Raw genomic sequence first — 26,097 nt, 5'->3', positions numbered from 1 at the left:
ACACAGACTGATGCGACAAACCCAGTAAGTAGGTGTACAGCGCACACTGTAGTGTGTAGCACACAGGAGTATTAGCTTATTACGTACACGTTGGTAAGCTGTCTTGTTGCAACTGACGAACTGAAACAAACGAGCGTGCTGTGTGTGCAACAGCGCGACAAACATTACCTGTCCTTTTATTAACTGCACAAGTAGTGCTGGTCACAGCTGCTGGCTACCTGTGTAAGGCTGTCATGGGTCTGTAGCTCTGTCACCGTTTTAGGGAACATATTTAGTTTTAAAGTAAGTTTCTGGGCATTTCCTGCCTTTCTGGAGGGATTATATTTCACTAAAAAACGATCTAATATGCATGTCCACATAATAATAATTATAATTATAATATATTAAAAAACACACGCTGTATTTTAAAGAACATACATTAAGAAGCAGATTATATTAGATTTATATTTTAAATAAGACAAAAGATTGTATCTCTACAGTTTAAAAATGTAATAAGCTTTGCCCTGCACAGAGTGGATAGTGAAACAAATGGAATCATCATAAATACATTATTTCATATTTATTACTTCCCCCTCCTCATTGCTTTATTATTGTAGCTCTAGTAATAAATAATAATGTAAGGATGCCCATAGTATATACAGTATTCTGAAGAAGGTCTAAAATGTCACTGTGCGTGCATGTGTGTGTTTTATGTATATAGATTTTTTTAAATTATTACTCATGATATAACATTGTGCAGACATGGCTGGTAAGGACATGAGGAGGAAACAGTAGGAGCTGTATGAGGCTACTAAAGGCAGGGCTATAACATTTTTCTGTCATCATTTTATTATAGATTAAGTGCAAGAGTTGTTAGGTGTGGATAATTAGATTATAGTTTATTGCAATAGCAAGTTGTGCCTTGTTCTCAGATAGACAGCAAGTGGAGAGTGATATATGAAATGATGGGAAGGAAGGAAGAAGAGAAGCAAAGAGTGATTCACAGGCAGAGCCGAGTTTATGTCACAGTTTTTCATTGCCTTATGGTTCCAAGCGCTGTCACCAATCTTTGCATTTTGTTATTATCTCATGACACTTGTTTAATCAGCTACCATCTCTCCTGTGGACTTTTTAATGTCTACAGTCTCAGATCAACACAGCCCTGCCCTTCCCATATTAGATTCTTGATGAATGTGTGTTGTTGTTATTCAGCATGGTTCAATGTGCCCCTTTTTAACTTTGAGCACCCGCCCCTTTAAACCTCTCTGCACGTCCCTGCTGTAATCGTACTGGACAATTAGTGATACAAAACAACTGTTTTACCCTGTGAATAAAAGTATATGTTTTTGTCAATGTACCATAATAACAGAAGCGAAACACAATATTGTGTCAGGACAATTCACTATTTATGCACAATAAACAAAGGAGCATAGTGCGACAATTTCTGTTCAGCGCCAGACTTGCTTGTAACCTATATCACCAATTATGTTAAGAAAATGACGTATTAACTACTAAAAAACACTGACCTTCGTGTAAATGCTTGGAGCAGACTAACCTGTGAGCTGGAGTGTTCTGGGACGTTATAATTGGTCTTTGAATGGCTGCAATCCAGTCGCCTCTTTGTTACTTCGGAAACATGGCTCGAACAATTTCTCTTCAACGACGTAATCCGATAACAACCGATCTCTTTACCCGTCGGCTTCCCGTGGCTGTCATGCGACCGGCTATTGCAGTTAATAATACAACGGCTTCTTGACATTTTTGTGTTTCTTTTTATCGCTGTGTGACTGATTTCAATTGAAAGCCTGCGTGCGCTAGTACCGCTTGCCACGAGTTCCCAGAATCCTTTGCGGTTCTACCCGTGAATGACGTCACATTTTCAATCTCTATATAATATGCATGTTAAATTTTATATTTAGGGTAAAATATCAAGTCTTTTCAAGTAAACCGGTTCAAGTCCAATTCAAGTCCCAAGTCATTGGTGTAAAAGTCCAAGTCAAGTCACAAGTCTTAGAACATTTTTTCAAGTCAAGTCTAAAGTCATAAAATTAATGACTCGAGTCTGACTCGAGTCCAAGTCATGTGACTCGAGTCCACACCTCTGCAATAAGGCATCTGTAGCATTATGATAATGCTAAACTAGCAAACAACAGAGTGGCAGACAGTTGGGAGTAGTCCACTAAAGCAGCGGTCCCCAACCTTTTTTGGGCCACGGACCGGTTTAATGTCAGACAGTATTTTCACGGACCGGCCTTTAAGGTGTCACGGATATAAAACAACAAAATAAAATGATACCACCATGACAAAAACTGCGATATTTTGTAAATATAATAATAAACATGAATTCATTGTGTAATTGTGTAACTTTATTAGCAGCGACCTCCTGAAAATGGGCCAACAACATTGAAAGTAACATCCTCCTTTCTGCCCCTTAATCCTCTCTGGTCGCTATGGTAACGCGTAAATATTTCTTTCAAAATAAGACACACAAATACAACATGGGAAAAGACCGAGTTAACGATAAAAACCCTGAAAACCATCAATTTCACACCCAAGCCTCAACTCTCGCGGCCCAGTGCCAAGCGACACACGGACCGGTAACAGTTGTGACTGCTGCACTAATTTAGGATAAATACAGTCATGTTACAAGGAATGTATACACCTTGGGCATGGTGGTGGAGGGATGATTTGGGCTTCTTTTGCAGTCACAGGACATGGAAAACATGCAGTCACTGAATCAGCCATCAAATCCTGTATACAAAATAATTTTAGACTCAAAACTAGGGCTGTCTGTTTGACGGCTAAAGCTTGGCCCAAATTAGGTCATGCAACAGGAAAATGATCCCAAGCACAGCAGCTAATCTACAACAGAAAAGAAAAAGAAAATCAATTTGTGGCAACAGCCACAAATTGGACCATAAGAGAGCTGTGTATAAAGATTATCCACAAATCTTGATGAGCTGTAGCAACGTTGTAAAGAAGAGTGGGACAAAATTCCTCCACTTGAAGTCTGAGACTGATAAAGTCATTATTTCAACTTACTTTAAGTTGTTGCTGTAAAAAGTGGACTGTACTTAATTTCCCAAATTACTTCTGCATTGCGGCGTAACTTAAAATAAATATTGATAGTTTAATACATAATACATTAGAACTGAAAGAGGGTGAAGTTTCTTTTTAATACGACTGTAGATTTAAGCTGTACTAGTAAATACTAGAAGTATTGCTGGAGTGATATAGTTGGGCCTATTGGTAATTGTGGGTGTCTGTCTGCTGAGATTATGTTTCCAGTAGCTGGACTACACATGTAATCAGTAAGTCACTCACGTCAATATTTTGTATAAAACCACTTAGACTGAAGTCTGTTCTGAGCAGTTTCAGGTAACCTAGACTTTTTTTTAGTGAAGAACCAAATGCATCTGACTTTTCTCCTCTTGACTATTGATTGATTGACTATAAATTATTAGCACAAAAAGCTGTTTGCTAAAGAAATTCTGATTTGCACCCTTGAAAGCCTAACCTTTAATTCTCCAAATAACACTTCGAGCTCAACCAGAAAATCAAAACATACATGAATACTTTAATCAGGGTAGTCTTAAATTTATATTTATATTATATTTGCCAGTATAGTATCTCTCTGTTCACTCGCCCACATGACATAAAGTAGCTCCCAGGAGATTCAGGATCATGGTGAGTGATGTGGGTGGCTCGCCTTCTTTGATTTAATAAGTACATGAGTAATAAAATACTCAGTAAAAAAAACGTGTGGTTCATAACAGTTCAGGGTTCATTCTTTCTTCAAAAGTTGAATATTTGCTTGCTGTAAAGGGAATCTCAGTGGTGACAAATATTGTTACTCACCAATGACTGTGCACCATGTGAAAAGAGGATGGACTTTTTACGTGGTGTTTTTGTGGTATTCATTTAGACCGGGTTGGGGGGGATAATTGAATCATGATCTATACATCATTTCATGTTCCTTCATTCCATCCCTTTTCACTCTGATGCATTTTCCACAAATATGCTCACACAGCTGTGAATAATTGCAGAAAATGTACATCTGTCTTCAAACTGCAGTACAGCACTGACTCACAGCTAAAACTTACAGTTAACTTACCTTGACATTTCACATCAGTGGCTTTTTCAGCTCTTTTGTTCCAGTTTCACATCAGCATACAGACAACATGTAACTGAGTTTGTCAAACTCAGGTTGACACCCAGCGCTTTGATCATAACCATGTGATGAATTACAATGAAACAAGTACCATGCTTGCTGAATAATCATATTTCTTTATTGTCAGTAGAGTTGCAAGGTAGTAGAAAGAGGCCAGCATATTACAACTACTACAGTTATCATATTAGTTCATAAGCACCTTTGTCTAATAATTTGAAAGGTGAAACATTTCAGATTCACTTGGACAACAGGCAGTGTGAGACATGTGATTTAGTCCCATTCTCTTAAGCACAAGAGCTTGCATGTCTATGAAGTTTAGTTTAATATATATTTTCAACAGTTCTCAGACTTTTTTTCCATATTAACACCAAACAAGCATTTTCCAAGTTTCTCTTGTTACTGTAAATATCGTGAATATGCTATTGTGTGATCCTTGAAGTGTTCAGTTTCAAGTGTTCTGTGTTGCTAAAGAGAGCCAAGTTCAAATACAAATTTCTGCATGGGGAATCTGCCTTAGGATGTTTTCTAATATGTGACAAAGGAAAAGAGCCAAAAACAGGAAAAACACTCTTATTTCCCCCTGACAGGCCACATAATAGGCAATTAGTTTGTGAAATCGTCTGAGTGGGGGGGACGGGCTCAATTGTTTGTTCCTCTTGCAACGAGGCGAAGCAGCCGCTGAATCTTTCTCCGGGCATTGTAGTTCTTGACCGCACCCCCTTTTCTCTGTGCCTTTCTGTCAGGCATCCATAAAAAGCTGCTTTTGCAGTGGACACACTGTAAATGTTTATCAGATTTTCAGGATTTTTATGACATGGACTGCAGGGTGGACATGATGCACATGCTCACGGGAAGCTAGTAAATCCATTTACGAGAAATGTGGTGTTACATTTGTGTGTGAAGGTAGTTTCAAGCACTTGGCTGCGGTCAGTGTGTTAGTAACAAGTACTAAATGACGTTTGCGATGCATGACTCAAAATCTTCAGGGTAACATAACCTGGACGTCCAAGAGACTTAATCATAAGTCTTTTGATTTTAGGCTTCCAAACAGACTTGACAGCAGTGAGTCATGGCTTCACATAGACTTTAGCCTTTTTAAACCAACTTGTGCTGCCAATCTGCCCTTCTTTTTCCAGACAATATATCTGCATCTAAACATTTTCTAACACATGTAGGGAAAACTGCATATCTCTGCATAAAGCAGCAAATACACATGAAATCATCACATCATAGTAACGGCGACTGGCTTACTTTGATTTGATTGATGTAATTACAATCAAAATTGTGATTGTAATTGCACCACAGTAGCAAGATTTAAAGAATGGATGTTTACAACCATCACTCTAGGAATGTCAATCACTTTCTCTGTGTCACTGATTGAAATATGTACAACGTCTAAATGGAATACAATTACATTTTGTACAAACATTCATTATTTGATGATTTCTAGAATTTTCCTCCAGCTCTCCTGTTGAAGTTGAAAGCTGCAGGACGATTGAAACGTTTTCATGAATATAGTATGGTTTGCTGTAATTAGTATAAGTCCATCATACACTGAAACTAATGCATTGAGCAAATTCTCCATATTCACAAGGCAAATTGTTAATGTAGGAACATTTTTTTTCTAGATTGAAGGGTTGACACCAGTTTTATAGGGGACATTTTATGACACTGAATGATGGTGTATGTCGTTTTCCATCCTTGAAGTCCTGCCCATGATTCCTGAGCTGTGTATATAACTATATATTACTGCAGTGTGTCTACCGTATATCTACGATGCAATTTCCACTGCCGCTCTCTCTCTTTCTGTCTCCGCATTGCTTGCTGTCTTTCTCGCTTTTACCCACAACCTGGGGCAACAGCTTTTGAAGAGATTCAATTTGAAATACTGGCTTGCATATTTCACGAGCCCATCCTGTTTTTATACCCTGTACTCTGTTGTTGCTGGGAAGATGTTTCATTGACATTGCATTGGAATGCCTGTGGTTACTGGTCTCTGTATGTACTTGCATACTGTATGTGCTACTAGTTTGTTCCTTCAACCTTCTGGGGTGAGTATCCTCTTGTTTACTCTTGAAATTCAACATGATAAAGAAAACTCTGGCTTTTTTCTCTTTATAGCAGGAGGCAACGCGCTGTTTGTGTTGCAACTCTTTTTGCATTCTTACCTCAACCTGCAAAACCTGTGATACAAATCGTTGGCCCTTAGCAAAAGACCCAAGAGCCTGTGTGGGATTTTAACAAGAGCCAAAGGGCCATTCTTTGCTTTCGGAGACACAAACTGGTTGGCATTGATCTTAGTCGTCTGCTTATTCTGCTTGCTCAGAATGTAGGGATCAAATGTTTTCCTCTTTCATGCTAAACAGTTGTATTTATGAGCTCTGTCCTTCCACCCAAGTGAGCACAGTATTGACTGGCATCTACATAATCAATCAATTCAAGATTGATCACAGCACAAAGAAGGGTGATGCCCCACACCATGCATCACTGCATGTCCACTGAAGGTGAATTGCATAGGGTAGGTTTCATCAGCCATTTAAAAACAGCCTTTTTTGGTGAAGAGAAGATTTTACTGCATCTTATAACAATTTTAACAACATCTTCTTGTAGAAAATGAATTCAAAATGAGCTTTTCTGTTAAGAAAAGAAAAGAAAAAATAAAAGGAAGAAAAAACAATACAGATACTCTTTAACCATGTGAGTCATCTGTGGCTATCTCATGATTTAACCATGTCATGTCTATATTTGTAATCCATCCTACACTGAAGCCTCTCTCACAAGAATGGACAAGAAAGTGCTGCCAGCTTTCTGTAAATTACACAATATGCAGAAAGCATAAAAAATGATTTCTCTGTCCCTCTCCGGACTTTTTTTCTCCTTTGAAACAAGAGGGTGGCTCGCACTGATGGCGCTGCAGACGTGTGTGTGTGGGCAGCTGATAAATGTCTCCAGTTGACCTTGATCATTGAAAACAAAGACTGAAAGACAAGATATATGGCTCTGAAGAGAGACCAGATGGATGTCTTTAACTCCAGAGAGAAAATGCAGTATTTATGTTTTTTGTAACTCTCTAAACTTGTATATTGCACACAGTATGAATAACAGGAAAGTAGTCCGGCATTAAACGACAAAACAAAACAGCATTTATACTAAAAAAATGGTTTGGTGTAAATACTGCAAAAACCAAATATAAAAAATCAGTCCACACTTTCAGACACTTCCAGATCATCTGAGATTCCTCTGCACTGCACCCAAAGAATGATTTCTTGACTTCTGTCAACCTCACTCATCAACAACCACATTAAAGTTTCATAGCCCAATACACTTGCATCATCAATTTTATCGTACAAACAATAAAAATGTACACACTAACTAACTAACTAACTGATACAGTTCATGGAGTTATCTTTAAAATGGAGTGCTATCTGTCATGGAAGGAATCAGATATGACTTTCTACTGCATCCAAGTATTCCTGATAGGAACTTGAAACATCTGCTAAGCATACGGGACTTTGGGCTCAAATACACACCATTAAATTTTATACGACCATGAAATTTAACAGCTTTGATCATTGCGGTTTAAATTTGTCAGTGTTAACATACTAAGATGACAAACATGGTAAAAATTATTGAGGTTTCTCGTGTTATTCAATGCATAAATTACTTAAGCGTCATCCTTCCATCCTCCAAATACTCACTTAAGTACTCGTCTAGAAAAGGAGGTTTGCTGTCAAAGTAAAGTTCTCCAGCCAACGTGTTTCAAAAGGTGTAACTTTTTGTTTGAACGCAAAAAATATTAGCTTGAGTGTTTGAAGACCATACATTCAAGCTATGACTACAGAAATATGCTAGCAGTTGGGTCATTAATAATACAATGAAATAACAGGGAGCTTTTTGTCCACTGGTTGGAGAATACACAATTTTTTGCTAGCAACAGCCATTTGCCTGATGGTCACAGACCAGTCTCTAGGTCTGTGAATAAATGGGGCTTTATTCACTTGTCACACATGGAAAATTGCTGATGCATCTTAAAGGGTTAGTGATCGTGTGTCTGCAAAACTTAAGTATCTGTTAAACCTGCATGTTAACATCATTGTTAGCATTGTAGCGACTTTATATTGCCATTTAGGTTTTTGGAGTTAAAGTCTCAAAAAGCCAGCATAAGTTGGTCAAATTCCAAATGTACATTGATATATTTAGAAATTTCTTAAAACTAATGGAAATGACTTACTTTAGAGTCAGCATTTAACTCAAAATCTTCAAATGTCCTTAAATAATAAGCCTCTATGGGTTTAGCTTACATTGTCTTTAACTTTTATATATAAAGCATTTGACATGGGTCCATTACAGTCATAAAGTTTAAGTGAGCTATGCACCCTCAAAATCTGCCCCATTTTTCTCATTTCCAATGCAATATACATCTCATAACTGCACCATAATGCCAGCAGACAGATCATTCCCTGTACTCACACTGTACTCACACTCAAGGTCTCCCACTTATAGCCCTGAGCAGTCACATCAGCATATGGCATTTTAAAAGTGGCACACTGAGTAAAAATCAGTGGAACGTCCCCTGTTGAAGCATTGTGAATGTTCATGGTTGGCAAGGGGTTAGGTCATAGATTAATGATGAAAAAGGCGGAAATGTGTCATGCCGTTTGTTTTTTTGTTTTCTTTTTTACTAAGGGTGAAGAAAAATGATTAATCTTGACCTGGTGATTAGAGAGGACCTGGGCCTTTGCTGCTAATTGGCTGAAAGCTGACATTGTGCATTTTAATAGCTGTTGTTTCTTTATCTGGGCTTAGTGCCTCTAAACAGTTTCAGAAACACTTCAGAAACTTTTTCTTTCCGTCAGTGTGAGACTGAGGTCAGTTGGCTGCAATGCAGCATATTTCTTTGGCTTAAGTGTGCAGCACAATAACCTGGAAAACGTAAGAAAATCAGTTTTTCCTCAGCTTTTCCTCAGTGCCCTCCTGTTCAGCTTCAAGTCTCTTTTGTACATATGACACTAAGTCATGCATTCCCTGTTTGCAGCGACTGTGATGAATTTCAAATACACTTGAGCAAATTTGCTCCATACATCATCCTCACCATGCATTCGAAGGGAGAAATATGCTTATTTATGCAGAGGCTTCTGCTCTTCAGCCTGCCCTTGTTTTCTGCCTGATGAACTGATTAATTCTCTGGGAGCAGTATGAGAAACATAGGGTAGGCACTGAGTGAAGAGGAATTCAGCAGAGGTGACAAGGGAATTCATTTCTGTTTAATTTAAGGAATGATTTAAGTACAAAGAAAATTAAGCCAAAAATAAAATGCTTGCTAACTGACAATACACATGTTCAGTGCAAGCCGCTCTTCTAAATTCAAGCAACCATAACTTAGCTTCTTCTTCGGGGATGTTATTTGCTGTGACTTCTGCTGATGTGGTTTTGTTCACATAATGCCCTCTTCAGCAACTCCTTGGCTGCAGTCCACCAGAGGATAGACCCTTTGAACCCCAATGGTCACACAGTCCAATAACTCATCTCTCCTGCTGCACACCTCTGTGGGGATGATGCAGCAAAAGCTCTGCGGTCAAGGTTAATGATCAAGTAAAACTAGCATGAGGCAACTGAGTTCACAGCGGGAACATAATCAGTGCATCGCTTATTTAAAGAATGTTGTCACTGATGTCATCGTCTGTCCAAATAACATTAACTTTCTTTGACCCTCCTGAACCCCAGTTTTTACAGTGAAAATGTGCTTATGGTGCACTTTTCTAGTTGAATAAATCTTGAAAAATAAAGTAACCCAAGCATTAACATCAATCTATTAAGGCCCCCACGCCTTCTAACCACCCACCATTACAGTGGAAACTTTAATCCAAATGAAACAGTCCCTGTAATGGATAATCTCCACAGAACTGACTGGTATAGCTTATTTCTGAATTCGAGTTTCCTTTCATTGTTCCTAAACTTGTAATAGGTTTACATTTCTTCATATTTGCTTTCTTGCCAAGAGTCAACTGTAACAATTTACTGTAAAGCTTTCTTCACGAATGCAGTTGAATACTGTAAATCAGGATGTTTTGGGAAAACTATTAACATTAACATACTGTACATTGCTTACAGTAGCGTCACAGTATTTAGTAGTCTGGTATTTACTAGAGTCATTCCTATTCCTATTCCTAGAGTCATCCAAAGAAAACCTTTAAAAAGAGCTTCACAAGCCCTGGAAAATTGTTGCTTGAGATTACTTTAGAATTATAAAAAAGTCTGGCCCCTTGAAAGTAAAATAAAAAGAAATAAGTGGTGCTTCAAAACTTTTACACAGTAATGTATTTATTCGTTTTATTTAATGAACTGCAAATACAATTGTATTAAAAATAAAATTTTTTAAAATGAAACAAAAAAAACTGGATGTATTGAATTGCAAAGCGTACATTCTATATACAGCAGTGTAATAGTTTGCAGACTATAGCAGCTACACTTTAAAATTTTCCATTCAATTCAATTCAATTTTATTTATATAGCGCCAAATCACAACAAAAGTCACCTCAAGGCGCTTCATAGATACAGAGAAAAACCCAACAATCATATGACCCCCCTATGAGCAAGCACTTTGGCAACAGTGGGAAGGAAAAACTCCCTTTTAACAGGAAGGAACCTCCGGCAGAACCAGGCTCAGGGAGGGGCGGGGCCATCTGCTGCGACCGGTTTGGGTGAGAGAAGGAAGACAGGATAAAAGACATGCTGTGGAAGAGAGACAGAGGTTAATAACAGATATTATTCAATGCAGAGAGGTCTATTAACACATAGTGAGTGAGAAAGGTGACTGGAAAGGAAAAACTCAATGCATCATGGGAATCCCCCAGCAGCCTACGTCTATTGCAGCATAACTAAGGGAGGATTCAGGGTCACCTGGTCCAGCCCTAACTATATGCTTTAGCAAAAAGGAAAGTTTTAAGCCTAATCTTGAAAGTAGAGATAGTGTCTGTCTCCCGAATCCAAACTGGAAGCTGGTTCCACAGAAGAGGGGCCTGAAAACTGAAGGCTCTCCCTCCCATTCTACTTTTAAATACTCTAGGAACAACAAGTAGGCCTGCAGAGCGAGAGCGAAGTGCTCTAATAGGGTGATATGGTACTACAAGGTCATTAAGATATGATGGGGCCTGATTATTTAAGACCTTGTATGTGAGAAGCAGGATTTTGAATTCAATTCTGGATTTAACAGGAAGCCAATGAAGGGAAGCCAAAACAGGAGAAATATGTTCTCTCTTTCTAGTCCCTGTCAGCACTCTTGCTGCAGCATTTTGGATTAGCTGAAGGCTTTTCAGTGAGGTTTTTTTTTTCAGTATTTTACTTTAGTTTCACACTTCAGCTGATCTGAAACATCACAAAAGCTGGTTAGAGAAGTTGAGCACAGACATAGGAAAACTTCTAGTGCTCACAGAATCGCCAGATATCTCATTTGTTTTATCCCCAACAAAATTTTATGTATAAAAACTTTAACCTTCCTGCCTTCTTGGGACCTTTTTGTGCCACTGCTATGTGTTAAATGGCTGCCATTTCCACTGTGTTCAGTGGAATATAACCAAACTTGCCACAGGATAGTTTTTACCTGTCAATGTTAATATTCCAGTGTGAATTCCTTAAATCAGCCTAAAATGGCTGAGCAGCAAAAATCCCCACACCCATCACCCTGGGGACCATTTTCGGCCCATTGACTTCCATTATAAACACTATTTTTCATCCCCAAATTATCATTATATGATTTTATTTTTTCTTCTTTTCTTGGATGTCAATGAAGACTCAGGGCCTTGAAGTTTTAATTTTTAAATTGCAAAAAAAATGCAAAAAAATAATGGCAGGTCAAAATGTATGTTGGTGCCAATCTTTGGTCCATCTAAAGGCCTACTTATAATGACAATCACATATTACTTCAACTGGTTTTTTGTGGAAATATTTAGTTTCGTTTTTTGTTTTTTGGGGCTAATAACACAGGGCGCTCATGTAATAACACTGGGATTTGAAGGGTTAAAACAACGAAAATATAATTAAAACTTTACATGAATATTTCAGGGAGAAGTAGTTTTACAAGGTTGGCTAATTTAAAGTGGAATAAAATATGGATATATGGTCTTTTTATAGCGTTTTTGGGCGTGGCTGAGAATGGTCCCTAGGGTAATGGGTGTGAGTTTTTTAAAGGATGGCAGGAGGGTTAAAACTGCTTAGCAAATGGGTATTTCCAAAAAGTGACAGTTCCTTTAATTGTTCTTCATCTCAGCCTGAAACTAAACATACCATGCTTTAATAGAAAAAGTACCCCCAGATTATTCTCTTCCATTTAACTTAAATAATTTTACATCTTCCAAATGCATGTGCTCTTTTTTGCTTACATCTTAGATGTGGCAGCCAATGTGAATGAATTACCGATACCCTGGACTTTAAAACCTGATATACTTCCATGTTGCCTGCAGTCAGTGTTGCTTCGTGTCGGAAGAACACAGATTTCTTTGCCGCTGCCCTTTTGCTCCCTTTTACCTAACAGCAGAAATAATGGATATCAGTGGAGCAGCATCTCCAAAATGCATCTCCTTGATGTTCCTTTGCTAGGACTCAGAAATGGAGCACAGCTGCTTCTGAGCCACTCAGGAGGCTTTTTAGAGGGAAACTAAGATTGCCATGAGGCCAAAAGAACTTTGATGCTTTAGGGGCACACGCTGATGGGACTTACTAATGTCATTTTTCCTATCTTATTACTTTACCTTTTTGTTGGGAAGCATCACCGTAATTAAATTCACAACATTAACACGAGAAGGTGAAAGCATGTTGATGGACCTGCTTTTGTATCTTTTATTAAGGGTGTTTTCATACCTGCTGTGTTTAGTCCATTTAACACGGTAATCGCATTTGAGCAAGTGCACCGAGACCCTTTTGAGGAGGTGGTCTCGGTGCAGTTCCCAAAACTTCCCATAGCCACATATGCTTTAATGTAATGCAGCAAGCTACTATAGATGCGCAAAGGTCTGTATGGTCTAGCAACTAGCTGTGAAATGAACCTAAATTCTCCATGTTCTCCTATATTGCAGGTACAACACCTTCTTCCAGTATTTACTTTTATTGCTCCTGCCCCAGACGCTTCTGCAATAAAAGAACTGAATAGTCTAACTTGATGTGTAGTGACGCATTTTTATTTGCTTGGGGTACACTTGGATTTTTCACTGTGTAAAAACACAACAAACCATGGGGAAAAGCCACAAGTTTGCAAACCCATCAACTATTCGGACCAGAATAAATAAACTATAGGTGGGAAATCACCCCAAAATGCAGTAATTAAATTAGTCTAAGTAAAGCAAGGAATTAGACTAATTAACCAATCTAATAACTTTCCAGTGATGGAAATGGAAGATTAGAAAAAGATAAATGAATATTGAGATGAAATGAAAAGGTCCAATTTAAACTATACCTTGAGTACTTGAAGGTCAATTTTTATTGGAAAACATGAATAAATCTTGCAGGGTGCCCAGTTAATTAACATTTAAATGGAAACAATAATTGATATCTAGAGAATCATTGTTTCAGAATATGGACTGTATGTGAGCTATCATAAACTGAAATAAAATAGTCCATTTGGAACAGAGACAACCCACACCTTCCTGATTGGTATTCTTGCATTTCAGACATTTTCTTTCATTTGGCCTCTTATCATGAACAGAAGGATTGCCCTGTTTCTCATACCGAAGCTGTAAGCGGGATAGAGACACTCTTCCATAATGTGGATATTGCCACACTGTGATGAGCCTGTGGAGTCATCTGGCTAAGATTTCTAATGAATCTCAAAAACTATATGATAACTGTGGTGTTTGACCTTTTTAGCTTGTGATCAAAGTTTAACTTCATCAGATTCGAGGTGTTACCTCCTTTGCACAGTATCACCTTAAAGCACTTGTGGCAGGCTGCTGAGTTTGCATCTTTTGCTGTGAAGTACAGCAAGACTTTTGACGGCTTCACCTTGGGCATTTTTAATTTGTAGCTCTGCTCTAAAAGAACGTACGTACCTGGGCCCGCCTACTATCCTTGGAAAGGTAAAATGATTGGCTAGAATCCAAAGTGTATGACATCTCAGGGAAAAAAAGCACAGAAATAAAGCACCAAAATGTGCGCTGCTTTTCGGTCTGGTTACTACCGTTTATGTATGGCACCAGATACCAGTACCCATCCCTACGTCTCAGATTTATCTTTTAACTCTTTGGAGGGTGTCTCCGGGCTAAAATAGTACTAGTACTTTTGACACACAATATTAACAATTAAGTAACCTGATAAGCACTCTTAGAAATAAGGGTACAGCAAAAGTCAGTTTCTGTCCAGTTTCTATACAAATGTACCCTAGTGACCAGAGTTCAAGGTAACTCCTGTACTTTTCCCAGGCAGAAATTACAAAACATTTTGTACTTGGAGATTTTATGGCTTTCCAGTTTTCTTATTCATTTAAGTTAGATAGAAGTTAGTGTTTTCCCTGTGCCAAGTGGTGTTCATCCATGTGTCTGTCCAATGACATCCATGTTATGCTAAATAGTTTAAGTTGGCTGTAGTTGCACATGTGATAAAGCTTTGAGTGCTGTATAAGACAAGGAAAGTGCTATACAGCTGTGAGTTCGTTTCCAAGAATCTGAATGAGTATTGATTAAAGAATGATATATACAAAAGAAGAATAGAATGCACACTCCTGTATCCAGGTTCATTTTTGTGCTGTAGCATTAAGGTGCAAAATTGACACCGGAGCTTTAAGATCGGTTTCTGTGAGATACAAACAGCCTGTCAAGGGTAGAAAAGGAGTACCTTAGGGGGATACAGCCCTAGTGACAAGCCATTGTACCGCTGAAGGAACAATATGGTACTTTATATTCTGTAAGAGAGTGTAGAGTATGATAATATATCAGTCACCAAGCTCTCTGTAGAATATCTTATTTTCCTTTGATGCAGTAAGTACATTTTGCTGACTTCTGTACTATTACTTCATGCAGTACAGAAACAAAGGGCCTGTCCTTACATATAAAGACATGCATATATTCATAGAGATGTTTCCAGACTTTGTAATACTGCAAAATAAGTCAAAGGAAAACTACTCTCTCATGCATCCCGATTCAATTTAACACCTGTACATTGTATAGTATTTTGCCTTCTTTTACCTTCTAAATGTTATAAAACTGTACTGAATTTCATTCAGATTGTTTAAGGTGGATGGATTGTCTTTTTATTTTACACAAGTGGAGATTCCCTTTCTATGAGAGTGATATTAGCGGTTGTAGCCCAGCATGCAGCATTAGCAGACGGCCCCAAACTCGCGTCACACCACCGTACCGGCCTGTTCGCAATCACGGCAGTGAGAGCAGGAGATGTCAGTGGACACTATAATTGTATTCAGGATGAAAAGCATGGAGGCCACTGCGCTCATCCATCTTCAGAACTGACATGTGGAAAAACTGGGAAATTAGAGGAAGCATCCAGACCTTGTCCTTGCCTTGTCAGTCACTTTGATACATAGAACAGCTCAATCCCCTTACCTGGGAAAGACAGAGCAGCAGGAAAACTGCATATATATATATATATATATATATATATATATATGCGTTCGTTTTTCATGGTTATTTGTGCCTCTTCAAAAATAATTCCCTTTGATCACCTGTTCCTTCTTTTTTTTTTGTTCCTTTTATCGGAATCTGACTTTAATCCAGCTGCATGCCACCTGTTGGTTGTCTTAATATCTCTCACCATAACGGGGGCTCTAGCAAAATGCAAATCGGGACGACTACATTTAGATTCATAACAATGAAAGGAAACATTGTAAGCAGGGATCATGGCAGGCTCTCTTCCCCTAAAAGAAGTCTTCTGTTTTTTTCCAGGCAGGTCTATTTTCTGCATGAGAAAAAGCTCACCTGCAGCTGAATGTTGAAGAAGCACACTTTCCCTCTTCATTATTCATTGCTCATATAAGCTCTATTTTAGAAGTAGCAGACCTAGCTATACCCATTACCAGAATACTTTTTTGTCAAGCCTATTATGTGCTGCCGTATACAGTGGGGCAAAAAAGTATTTAGTCAGCCACCGATTGTGCAAGTTCCCCCACCTAAAATGATGACAGAGGTCAGTAATTTGCACCAGAGGTACACTTCAACTGTGAGAGACAGAATGTGAAAAAAAAATCCATGAATCCACATGGTAGGATTTGTAAAGAATTTATTCGTAAATCAGGGTGGAAAATAAGTATTTGGTCAATAACAAAAATACAACTCAATACTTTGTAACATAACCTTTGTTGGCAATAACAGAGGTCAAACGTTTACTATAGGTCTTTACCAGGTTTGCACACACAGTAGCTGGTATTTTGGCCCATTCCTCCATGCAGATCTTCTCGAGAGCAGTGATGTTTTGGGGCTGTCGCCGAGCAACACGGACTTTCAACTCCCGCCACAGATTTTCTATGGGGTTGAGGTCTGGAGACTGGCTAGGCCACTCCAGGACTTTCAAATGCTTCTTATGGAGCCACTCCTTTGTTGCCCGGGCGGTGTGTTTTGGATCATTGTCATGTTGGAAGACCCAGCCTCGTTTCATCTTCAAAGTTCTCACTGATGGAAGGAGGTTTTGGCTCAAAATCTCACGATACATGGCCCCATGCATTCTGTCCTTAACACGGATCAGTCGTCCTGTCCCCTTGGCAGAAAAACAGCCCCATAGCATGATGTTTCCACCCCCATGCTTCACAGTAGGTATGGTGTTCTTGGGATGCAACTCAGTATTCTTCGTCCTCCAAACACGACGAGTTGAGTTTATACCAAAAAGTTCTACTTTGGTTTCATCTGACCACATGACATTCTCCCAATCCTCTGCTGTATCATCCATGTGCTCTCTGGCAAACTTCAGACGGGCCTGGACATGCACTGGCTTCAGCAGCGGAACACGTCTGGCACTGCGGGATTTGATTCCCTGCCGTTGTAGTGTGTTACTGATGGTGACCTTTGTTACTTTGGTCCCAGCTCTCTGCAGGTCATTCACCAGGTCCCCCCGTGTGGTTCTGGGATCTTTGCTCACCGTTCTCATGATCATTTTGACCCCACGGGATGAGATCTTGCGTGGAGCCCCAGATCGAGGGAGATTATCAGTGGTCTTGTATGTCTTCCATTTTCTGATGATTGCTCCCACAGTTGATTTTTTCACACCAAGCTGCTTGCCTATTGTAGATTCACTCTTCCCAGTCTGGTGCAGGTCTACAATACTTTTCCTGGTGTCCTTCGAAAGCTCTTTGGTCTTGGCCATGGCGGAGTTTGGAGTCTGACTGTTTGAGGCTGTGGACAGGTGTCTTTTATACAGATGATGAGTTCAAACAGGTGCCATTCATACAGGTAACGAGTGGGGGACAGAAAAGCTTCTTACAGAAGACGTTACAGGTCTGTGAGAGCCAGAGATTTTCCTTGTTTGAGGTGACCAAATACTTATTTTCCACCCTAATTTACGAATAAATTCTTTACAAATCCTACCATGTGAATTCATGGATTCTTTTTTCACATTCTGTCTCTCACAGTTGAAGTGTACCTCTGGTGCAAATTACTGACCTCTGTCATCATTTTAAGTGGGGGAACTTGCACAATCGGTGGCTGACTAAATACTTTTTTGCCCCACTGTGTGTATATATATATATATATATATATATATATATATGTATATATATATATATATATATATATATATATATATATATATATATATATATATATATATGTATATATATATGTATATATATATATATATATATATATATATATATATATATATATATATATATATATGAGACCCAGGCCTCTTGTGCAGAAGAAGGCAGCAGACAGGTTTTTGTCGCCATCAAGGGATCTTTTTTTTTGTAATTATTAACTCTCTACATTAGCAGAAATGCAGTATATAAGTATGCTATTATTAATGAAGGCTTTTTTTAGACAACTTAAGACACAAACTAAAAGTTTATTGTTGTTGTTGCCCTTTGTCTTCCTCTGAAGAAAAATCGTGTTGACTTTCTTCTGAAGTTCTGCATGAAAAGTGGTGATTTTATGCTCAGTGATTCAATTCTTATCACCAAATCCAATAACGGGGGGGGGGGGGGAGTCTTATCTTGTTATCACAGTTACTTTTAGCTGGTGTGCAAAACCGGCACAAATTCAAAGTAAGTCTTTCAGGAGAATCTGCTGATACATGTTGTTCTTATAATAAACAGAAACGTTGAAATGTCTTTCAAACTTCATCAATATGTAATCAAAGATTAGTCAGTCCCATGTGTTTAAAGGCACATGTGTGCTAAAATAAGAGCTACACTCTACACAGCTGGGTTTGTGGTCAATATCACTTTTTTTTTCTTGAAGGCACTTTTTTGTACGTCTCAAAGTGGCAGAAATAGTCCAACTGAAAGAAAGAAAAATTGGCAGTGAGAGCAGTTTAAACCATGCTTACTTTTATCTTCAACACAGATGCCAGTGTGTGTGCATTTCCATTTGAACATCCCAATGCCCCGGTTATCAGGGTGTGACGGAAAGGTGTTTCAGAAGCTTCTTGACCGTCTGACAAGCACTCCTGATAAATGATACTGGCAGATTAAGTGCAGCCTTACTGAGCCACTAACATGACTGCTTAGTCATGTTCTTCTATCAGCTGACAAGGGAGCATTGAAAACTGCTCTCAAGGTGATGTCAGTTAGATCAAAATGTCTTTAAACACATTGGATGATTAGAGAAACAGCTGGTATTTGCTATGTGGACAAAAAGTATATAAATATATTATTTGTTCCTGTATATTACATGCCTATTACACCTCTTTTTGTTTTAAAGTGTAAAACGACACCTACAGTACACTCCAACATACAAGTATTCACACAAGCAGGCACACATTTAGTGACATTTGTTTTGGCTGCATGACTGTCCCCCCTACGTCTGTGTGTGTGGGAGCGTGTGTCACTATTGGCTGTTAACTATCTTGTTTTTTTCACATTTTCTCTTCTAAAGATTTTGCTGTAAGAAGTAATGCCTTGATCTTTTTCTTTCTTTTTTTTTAAACTTTTGTACACTGTGGTTTTATAAGCTGCTCTGTGCTTTATGTTTTCCTGGTTTTCATTGTCTGTCAGTGTCTAGACAGACAAGAAAGGCATTCATAACAGAGCAGGCAGACAGATGAACTGTTGAGTGATGAGGCACAAAAAAGAAAAAAGAGAGAAAGGGTCAACATCTTACCACTAACCCAGGCAGCCTGGAGAAGAGGTCAGAGCTCACCACGGATGCAGCAGACACCTCACTCTGCATTTTCTCCTCCTTTCTGCAGCGATGACCTTTCTCCAGACTCGTCTATGGTTCAGGAAGGGAAGGGAGGAGAAGGAGAGCTGCAGAGTGAGGCCCAGTCACAGCCACAGCTACAGCCGCAACCCGAACTGCAACCGCAGCCCCAACAACAGCAGCAAGAGACTCAGCCACAGACTCAGCCAGCACAGCCCCAACCACAGACTGAGCCCCAACCGCAGATTCAACCTCAACCTCAACCCCAACCCCAACCCGAAGTCAAACCTCAGCCAGAACCTGAGCCGAAAGCCCAGCCTGCACCAGAGCCCGAGCCTCAGCCGCAAGTCAAGGCTCTGAGTGAGGCGGCCCCACAGGAAGCCCCTAAAGCCCCTTCGCCTTGCCGAGAGGAGCAGACGGTTGCAGAGAAAGAGAATCAAGAGTCAGAAGAAGTTGTGGAGGCAAAGACAAAGCAAGAGGTAGAGGAGGCGCAGGCCAAGCCACGCGAGGGTGAAGCAGCACAGGAGGAAGAGGACGAGGAAGGGGGAGGAGCAAAAGGAGGTGGCCCGGGGAGGAGAGCCAGTCTGCACCACACAGCCTCGCCCTTGAGGGTGCAGCGCAACGGGGCCGGCTCGCACTCCGCCGCCTCTGACTATGAGCTCTCGCTTGACCTCAAAAATAAGCAGGTAGGGTTGTGTTGGGGTTGGGAGGGGGCGGGTTGAGTGTTGGTGTGTTGTGTTTGGGAGAGGGAGGGGGAGGGCAGGAGGTGCAGTAGCTTGGCTTGTGTGTATTGTACGTCCTGTGGTCTGACATTTTTGTGGTGTTTCGTTTTTTTTGTCTGAAGAGAAGGTCAGGTGGTTTGTGGTCAAAGCTGGTGTCTGACTTTTTAATTTTATTTTAATTTTTTAAATTTGTTCATTTATGTTTTTGTTCGTTCGATGTATTGATCCCTATTACCGCTTATGGGCTGTCAAAAATATTTCCTTTTCTCCATTATCATAAACCATCATCATCAATGCCATGTCATTTTGAACATGGACGTTATTTGGAGTTGTGGTTGCTCGTTTTCCTTTTGTTTGCTTTGTTCATTTGTCTCTTTTAATTCTATTTTTTTTTATACTTTTTCAACATGTTCAAAATAAAGATTCAATCAATCAATCAATCAATCAATCATCACTTCATTGACATCGTCAGTTGTCTTCATCACCAAAACCGGATTGTTTTTTTCAAACTGTGATTTTCTGAGACTACACTAAACAGTTTTCAGGTGCAGGCTGCTTTACTATTCTAGCAAGGATGCACAATTACCCATCAAAGTCGAAGTAAAAACAATGTCACAAAATGCAAGTTTGTATTTGCATGACTCCTTTAAAATTTGTATATTTTCTAATGCTTTATATTAATCAGTGGATGGTGAAAAGCCTTAACATTTGTGGAGAATAAAAGCACATTTCATTGCAGCGAGTTAAACCGACTTTGTCCTGAACTGTAAAAAGTGACTGTTTTTCTACGTGCATTTTCATGTTCTCGTGTCTGTGTTCTTATCACGCTGTTCATCAGGAGCTCAGATATCATCTACATTACATAATCATCAAGAGCCATCAAACATTAATTTTCATTATCATCCATCTAAACAACATTCTTCAGTCCATCGAGCTTCGACAAGGTAAGATGGCAGGTAAGGCCCCTACCTGAGGGGCTCCTCACCGTTTTTGTGCTGGATTGATTATGTAAAAGGGCCCTCCACTGAATTTTAGATCCATTTTAGATTCAGCCTGTAAGAAAAGCACCCTTGAGGGCTGAAAAATGCATTTCCATAAACTGCTGTTTATTTACAGCCTTTCAAAGAGAGTCAGTAACTATAGATGCTGATAAAAGCATGGCCAACTTTAAAGCTAAAATAAACCTGTTTACAGCCGTATATTCTGTTGTCTCTCTAGTTAATTTTCCGTTTCACGACAATTGTACTGGGGATGGATGTTTTCATAGCTAACTTGTTAAATTATTAGGGCTTGAAGTTACTGATGCATCATTAGGGGTGTGGTCAGTGGGCTGGCTGTTGGCTAGGCTTCACCATCTGCTAAGGTGAAGTGCACTTCTCAATCAGTGTTTGTGGATCTGGTCTTTTTTTGCGCCATTTTAACAGAGCTATATAAACAATAACTGCATTAACACACTGCACATGTGCTCCAGTTTTGGTGTGTCAAGGTGTAATGTATAAAGCAAGTAACACTGTAGAGGGATCTTGCTCACCCAGCTTCCTACTGCTAACTAGCTAAGCACTCCCTTTCTGCTAAAAGAAAACAAACAAATGAGCAAAAAAGAGCTGCAGTAGTAGAATCTGTGTTTTGAATGTGAATCCAGATTTGAAGTTATGATTTTGAAAGAAAGCCATCCAAGACTCCTTTAAACTGCCTTGTGGAAGTTGTAATATCAAGTGTAAACTATATCCAGGCCCCCCAAATCTATTCGTTTTTCCGAGTTTCCTTTTCAAATTGCTTCCCTATATTAATGTGCAATACTAATTTCGCTGGGATCCTCTGTATTTCAAGCAGAAACTTGTCAGACTTGAGCCACTGTAATGTACTTCATGCAGGTATTTTTTCCAGGTATTCCGAGTCCCTTGGTTCAATTTGTTTCTTTTCAAGGTACACCTCGGTCCCTCAAGTCTTGACTTCTATTACTGTCCCTGTAAGTGCTGTGCGGCACGCTTGGCTGCGCTTAATCAATAACCCAGAACAATCAGTAAACATGGTCGCTCTAGTATTAAGTGTTTCTCAGAGTCAGAGCACCAGTGACACACTCTGAAAGGAAATTTGCTCACAGGTGACAGGGGAGATGTCATTTGGATTGTGTCCTTCTCTGCCAATACATATTTAAATTCGCAGAGTGAGAAGAACACACAGAAAACTGCCAGATAAGCCAGCAAAGCATTCATTCCAAGCCACTGAAACTAATATGTCTGAGCTGGATAGTTTTTCCATATTCGCTCTCTGTCAGCTCCATTTCATTCAGTTTTGATTGCATTTCCTCAGTTGTCACTTCTCTAATTGAGGCTCATGATTCTTTTAACCTTAACGTCTCCTTCTCACTTCCATTTTCTCTCTTTTAATCTTACATCTGAAGGTCCCCCTTTCCTGTGATCTCCCTGTCAACAAGGCTTGAGATACGTAATCAGCTAGATTGATCTTCTGTCTGTACAACCTGGGGTGCAGGGGGCTTGATGGATCTCCAGATCAATGTCAGAGTAATTGGATCTGTGGGGCGATACCTTGATAACTGGGGAAGGACCTCATGATGAAGTATTTGAGCATTAACTCACTTTAGTTTAGCGTTCAACCTCCAGATCCCCCTATTACTTTTTCTCTCTAAATAAGGTTAAATTTAAATACGTAATGGTTTAAATTTAAATACTAGTCAATCCATGTAATAATACATACACTTACATGGAAATGTACATTATATTTGTTTTGCTCATGGCTCACTCATATAAGATGAGCCTTTTGCGTTGCCTGCCTAAAGTTGCTGCATACCTGCAAGCCCCTTTGCAACCCTGCTCCACTCAGGCTTGGCATTTTCATGCTGTCTGACTTAATCAGTGTCATATCTGTTGTCACTGATGCTTTCTCTACACTTACACCTGCTTGTTCTGCTGTGTTACCTGGGGGGTTCTTGCTACAGCTCTGCTGGTTTCCCATGTGTGCACATAGAAGGGCGGGGAATATAGTCTCCAAACATTTTCTTTCTGCCCTTTCAGTTAATTTTTGTCAATTTAAACTCTTCTAGCTACAATCCTAGTCACACACAACTGTGTGTACTTTAAGTTGCTCATAAAATGGAGAGGTCTTGAAGAAGTAAACAACTCATGCAGAATGCACAGCACTTTGTTTTATAATGAGGTGATGTGACCTTTACTTCTGCTCAGTAGCTGCTGCTAATATCTGCTTCAGCAGTTCATATTTCCCAAGAATCAAAAAGAGCACTGAAAATGGATTTGATGGGCTGCCTTCACTCATAAATACACTAAAAAGTGCAAATGTATGTTATGTATCTCACAAAACCCAAGTTAGGGTTTATAGTTTTTTTTTTCATTCCACAATAAGATGATCACTTTTCTTCTCTTTAAACAGCTCATGCAAAATTTAGAATTTTAGGGGGGTATTGTTCTGCAGATGTCCGCAGCAGTGGATTACATCTGATTTCGGCCACGCTGGGACTTTTTCCTTGCAGTTTTTGTTTGGCCAAGGCCCATCAGTGTAATTCTATTTTTCTATTAAATTAAGATAGTGTCTGCATTAAAATTTAGTCACCGCTGAGCTTTTTCTGTAAATGACTTTGGTCAAGGACGCATGAGCTAAAAAGATTTCCATCCTCTGATGACATCAAGACTTTTCTATTGTCATCCTCATTTACCCATACAGTCAGCATTAGTTGTGTCCCAGTTTTGCTGTTATATAATCATCTCATTAATCATGCAGATGTTTCTGCGCTGTAAGACTGTGCATGAGCATGAAAGCTAATAATCATGGTTTGAATTTCCACCCCTTAATTCTGCAGCATGTGAAAAGATTATCTGCAGTTTTGTTCACACAGCTCAGTCTGTGCCTGCACGGTTAAGGACGAAACTCGACGAATCAGTATTTTAGGGCTGTTTGATTTATAGGGACTGTAAAACAGGCAGTATTTAATCTCAGGGTGGGTAGTATTTTACAAGTCTATGACATTACTTAGCTTTGCAGGTACAGTTCAGCACATTTTGTGTTCAGAAAAAGCCGAGCTAAGCTAAACTAATATTGCCTCATAGATGAAAGGAAGCAAATAAGAGTGATTCTCAAAAACTGAGTGGATAAAAAAGAGATAAATGTTACCACTGAAAAAAGGTGTTTAGAAAGCATTTTAGTCAAAGCTGTCTTCAACGTTCTGCAGGAATGAATAAGTGAGGTTAACTAATTTTTGATTATCAAGGTAATTGGTATTCTTTAAGAAGCCTTCACATATATAGTTTTACAATTAGGTTTAAATGTCACAAGTTGAATATAGATGAGGCTTTTCTAAGAGGCCATTTGTGATAATGATACCGTAGAAGGAGGTGGAGATAGTAATCATGGCACTTGACTCTAAATGGCAACAACTGGCATTTATTTGCAACCAGTAAAAACAAAACAAAAAAGCTGTGTACTGCACCTTTAGTTGACCTTTCGGTTTTGAGACACATTTCTATTTGAAGCAGAAACTTTCAGACTAAAACATATTCCTTTTCCAAAGCCCCTGGGTATTAATATTTCATGTATAGACAGAGAAAGTATTTCAAACCAAGATATCTATCATCTCCATAGCATCTGAAGCTGAGAACCCGTCTCTGCCTCCGCAGCCCAAAAATATTTGAAATTTGCATTTTGAATTCGCACTTGTGTTTAAGTAAGATCATTATCTTAATGTGCTAAACCTCTATTAAACCCCCTGTTTGTTATGGGTCATCTTCAAGAGGATTAGAGACCGTGTCCTTGACTTCAAATATTTACATACCCCTTCTCTTCTTTTTGTTCACCTCAAAGTTCAAGTAAAATCTGTTATTGCACACTCTAATTTTATTCTGCATTGTGGCACCGCTTTGTGTTGCATAGTTTTTCTCCATTTTTGTGTGCCTCATTCAGAGGGGAACATGAGGTCAGCATGGTGCTGATCTCTCCGTCAGAATCGATTTAGAGACGTGGTGTGAGAGAGCGGTGCCATCGCCGTTTTCTCAGACCACTGTGTCTCCAGAATAATCTCTCATCAGCGCTTAGTGAAGTGATCAGAGGTAGAAGTGACAGAGGTCTAATGGGGAAGATTTTCAGCAATGCCATTCTTGATACGGTCATCTGTCTCAGCACCTCTTTCTATACCTTTCTTCCAATCTTTTTTTATACACGTGTCTCCTTTTCTTTTACCACATGCATTACATTTGCAGTGGATTAGCATGCAGCCCTTTAAATGACAGCTAAGGATTTATTAACACACGAAGAAATCAGAGTTTCCTGAATATTTTGCTGCAATTGCTGACTGAGCAGTAAACTGGAATTTATTAGATTCCCCAGTGCAATCGTCACCAAGTGAACCATTTTGCATCACTGTAACTGGTCTTATAGTAACATTAATGGACACAGCAGGCAGTCGCTGTGAGTTAAAAGCCCACTGCATGCTATTCTCTGCACCAGTGAGCCAACAAGCTGGCTTTGGAAGACACATCAAAAACATTTTCTCTGTGTCACGAAACTTGACTCCAAATTAACGATGGTTTGTCCAACTGGCAGAAAGAAAAGGTTGAAGGTTTTAGACTTTTTGAATTCAAGTCATAGTTCTAAGAACTTAATATTTATGCAGTGCAGTTAAACAAGACACAAGTACCACCTACATCTATGCTCTACCTTCACATTACTACTGAGAAATAAACTTATGAGGAAGAATGTAACACTCTGACATATGTGCAGAGCCACACCAGTACGCTTCAGTACCCATAAACCAAGCTGGACTAGTGTTAACATAGAAGGTCAAGGACAGAGTTGCTAAATCTGCAAAGGTCCATCTTCTACTGGGTCTGATGGGTCCTTAGAGATGAAATAAAACAGGTAACACAGACAGAAGCACTGTGCACTGTGTTCTGAAAACATGCACTTT

At 39.3% G+C, this 26,097-nt stretch overlaps 1 protein-coding gene across 1 annotated transcript in view; it reads left to right on the top strand.

Moving 5' to 3' along the window:
- Window positions 1-26,097, top strand: part of iqsec3a (IQ motif and Sec7 domain ArfGEF 3a) — a 126,838-nt gene that overhangs the window by 51,485 nt on the left and 49,256 nt on the right. Inside the window, exon 3 of the mRNA XM_085386312.1 lies at window positions 19,490-20,126. Coding sequence (XP_085242438.1) covers window positions 19,490-20,126 — 637 coding nt within the window. The remainder of the gene's footprint in view (window positions 1-19,489; window positions 20,127-26,097) is intronic.

The sequence above is a fragment of the Rhamphochromis longiceps genome, linkage group LG17, assembly GCF_057381845.1.
Source record: "Rhamphochromis longiceps isolate RC_006_pf linkage group LG17, R_longiceps_female_GT1.1, whole genome shotgun sequence".
Lineage (NCBI taxonomy): Eukaryota > Metazoa > Chordata > Actinopteri > Cichliformes > Cichlidae > Rhamphochromis > Rhamphochromis longiceps.
This window is presented reverse-complemented; position numbering and strand designations above follow the sequence as displayed.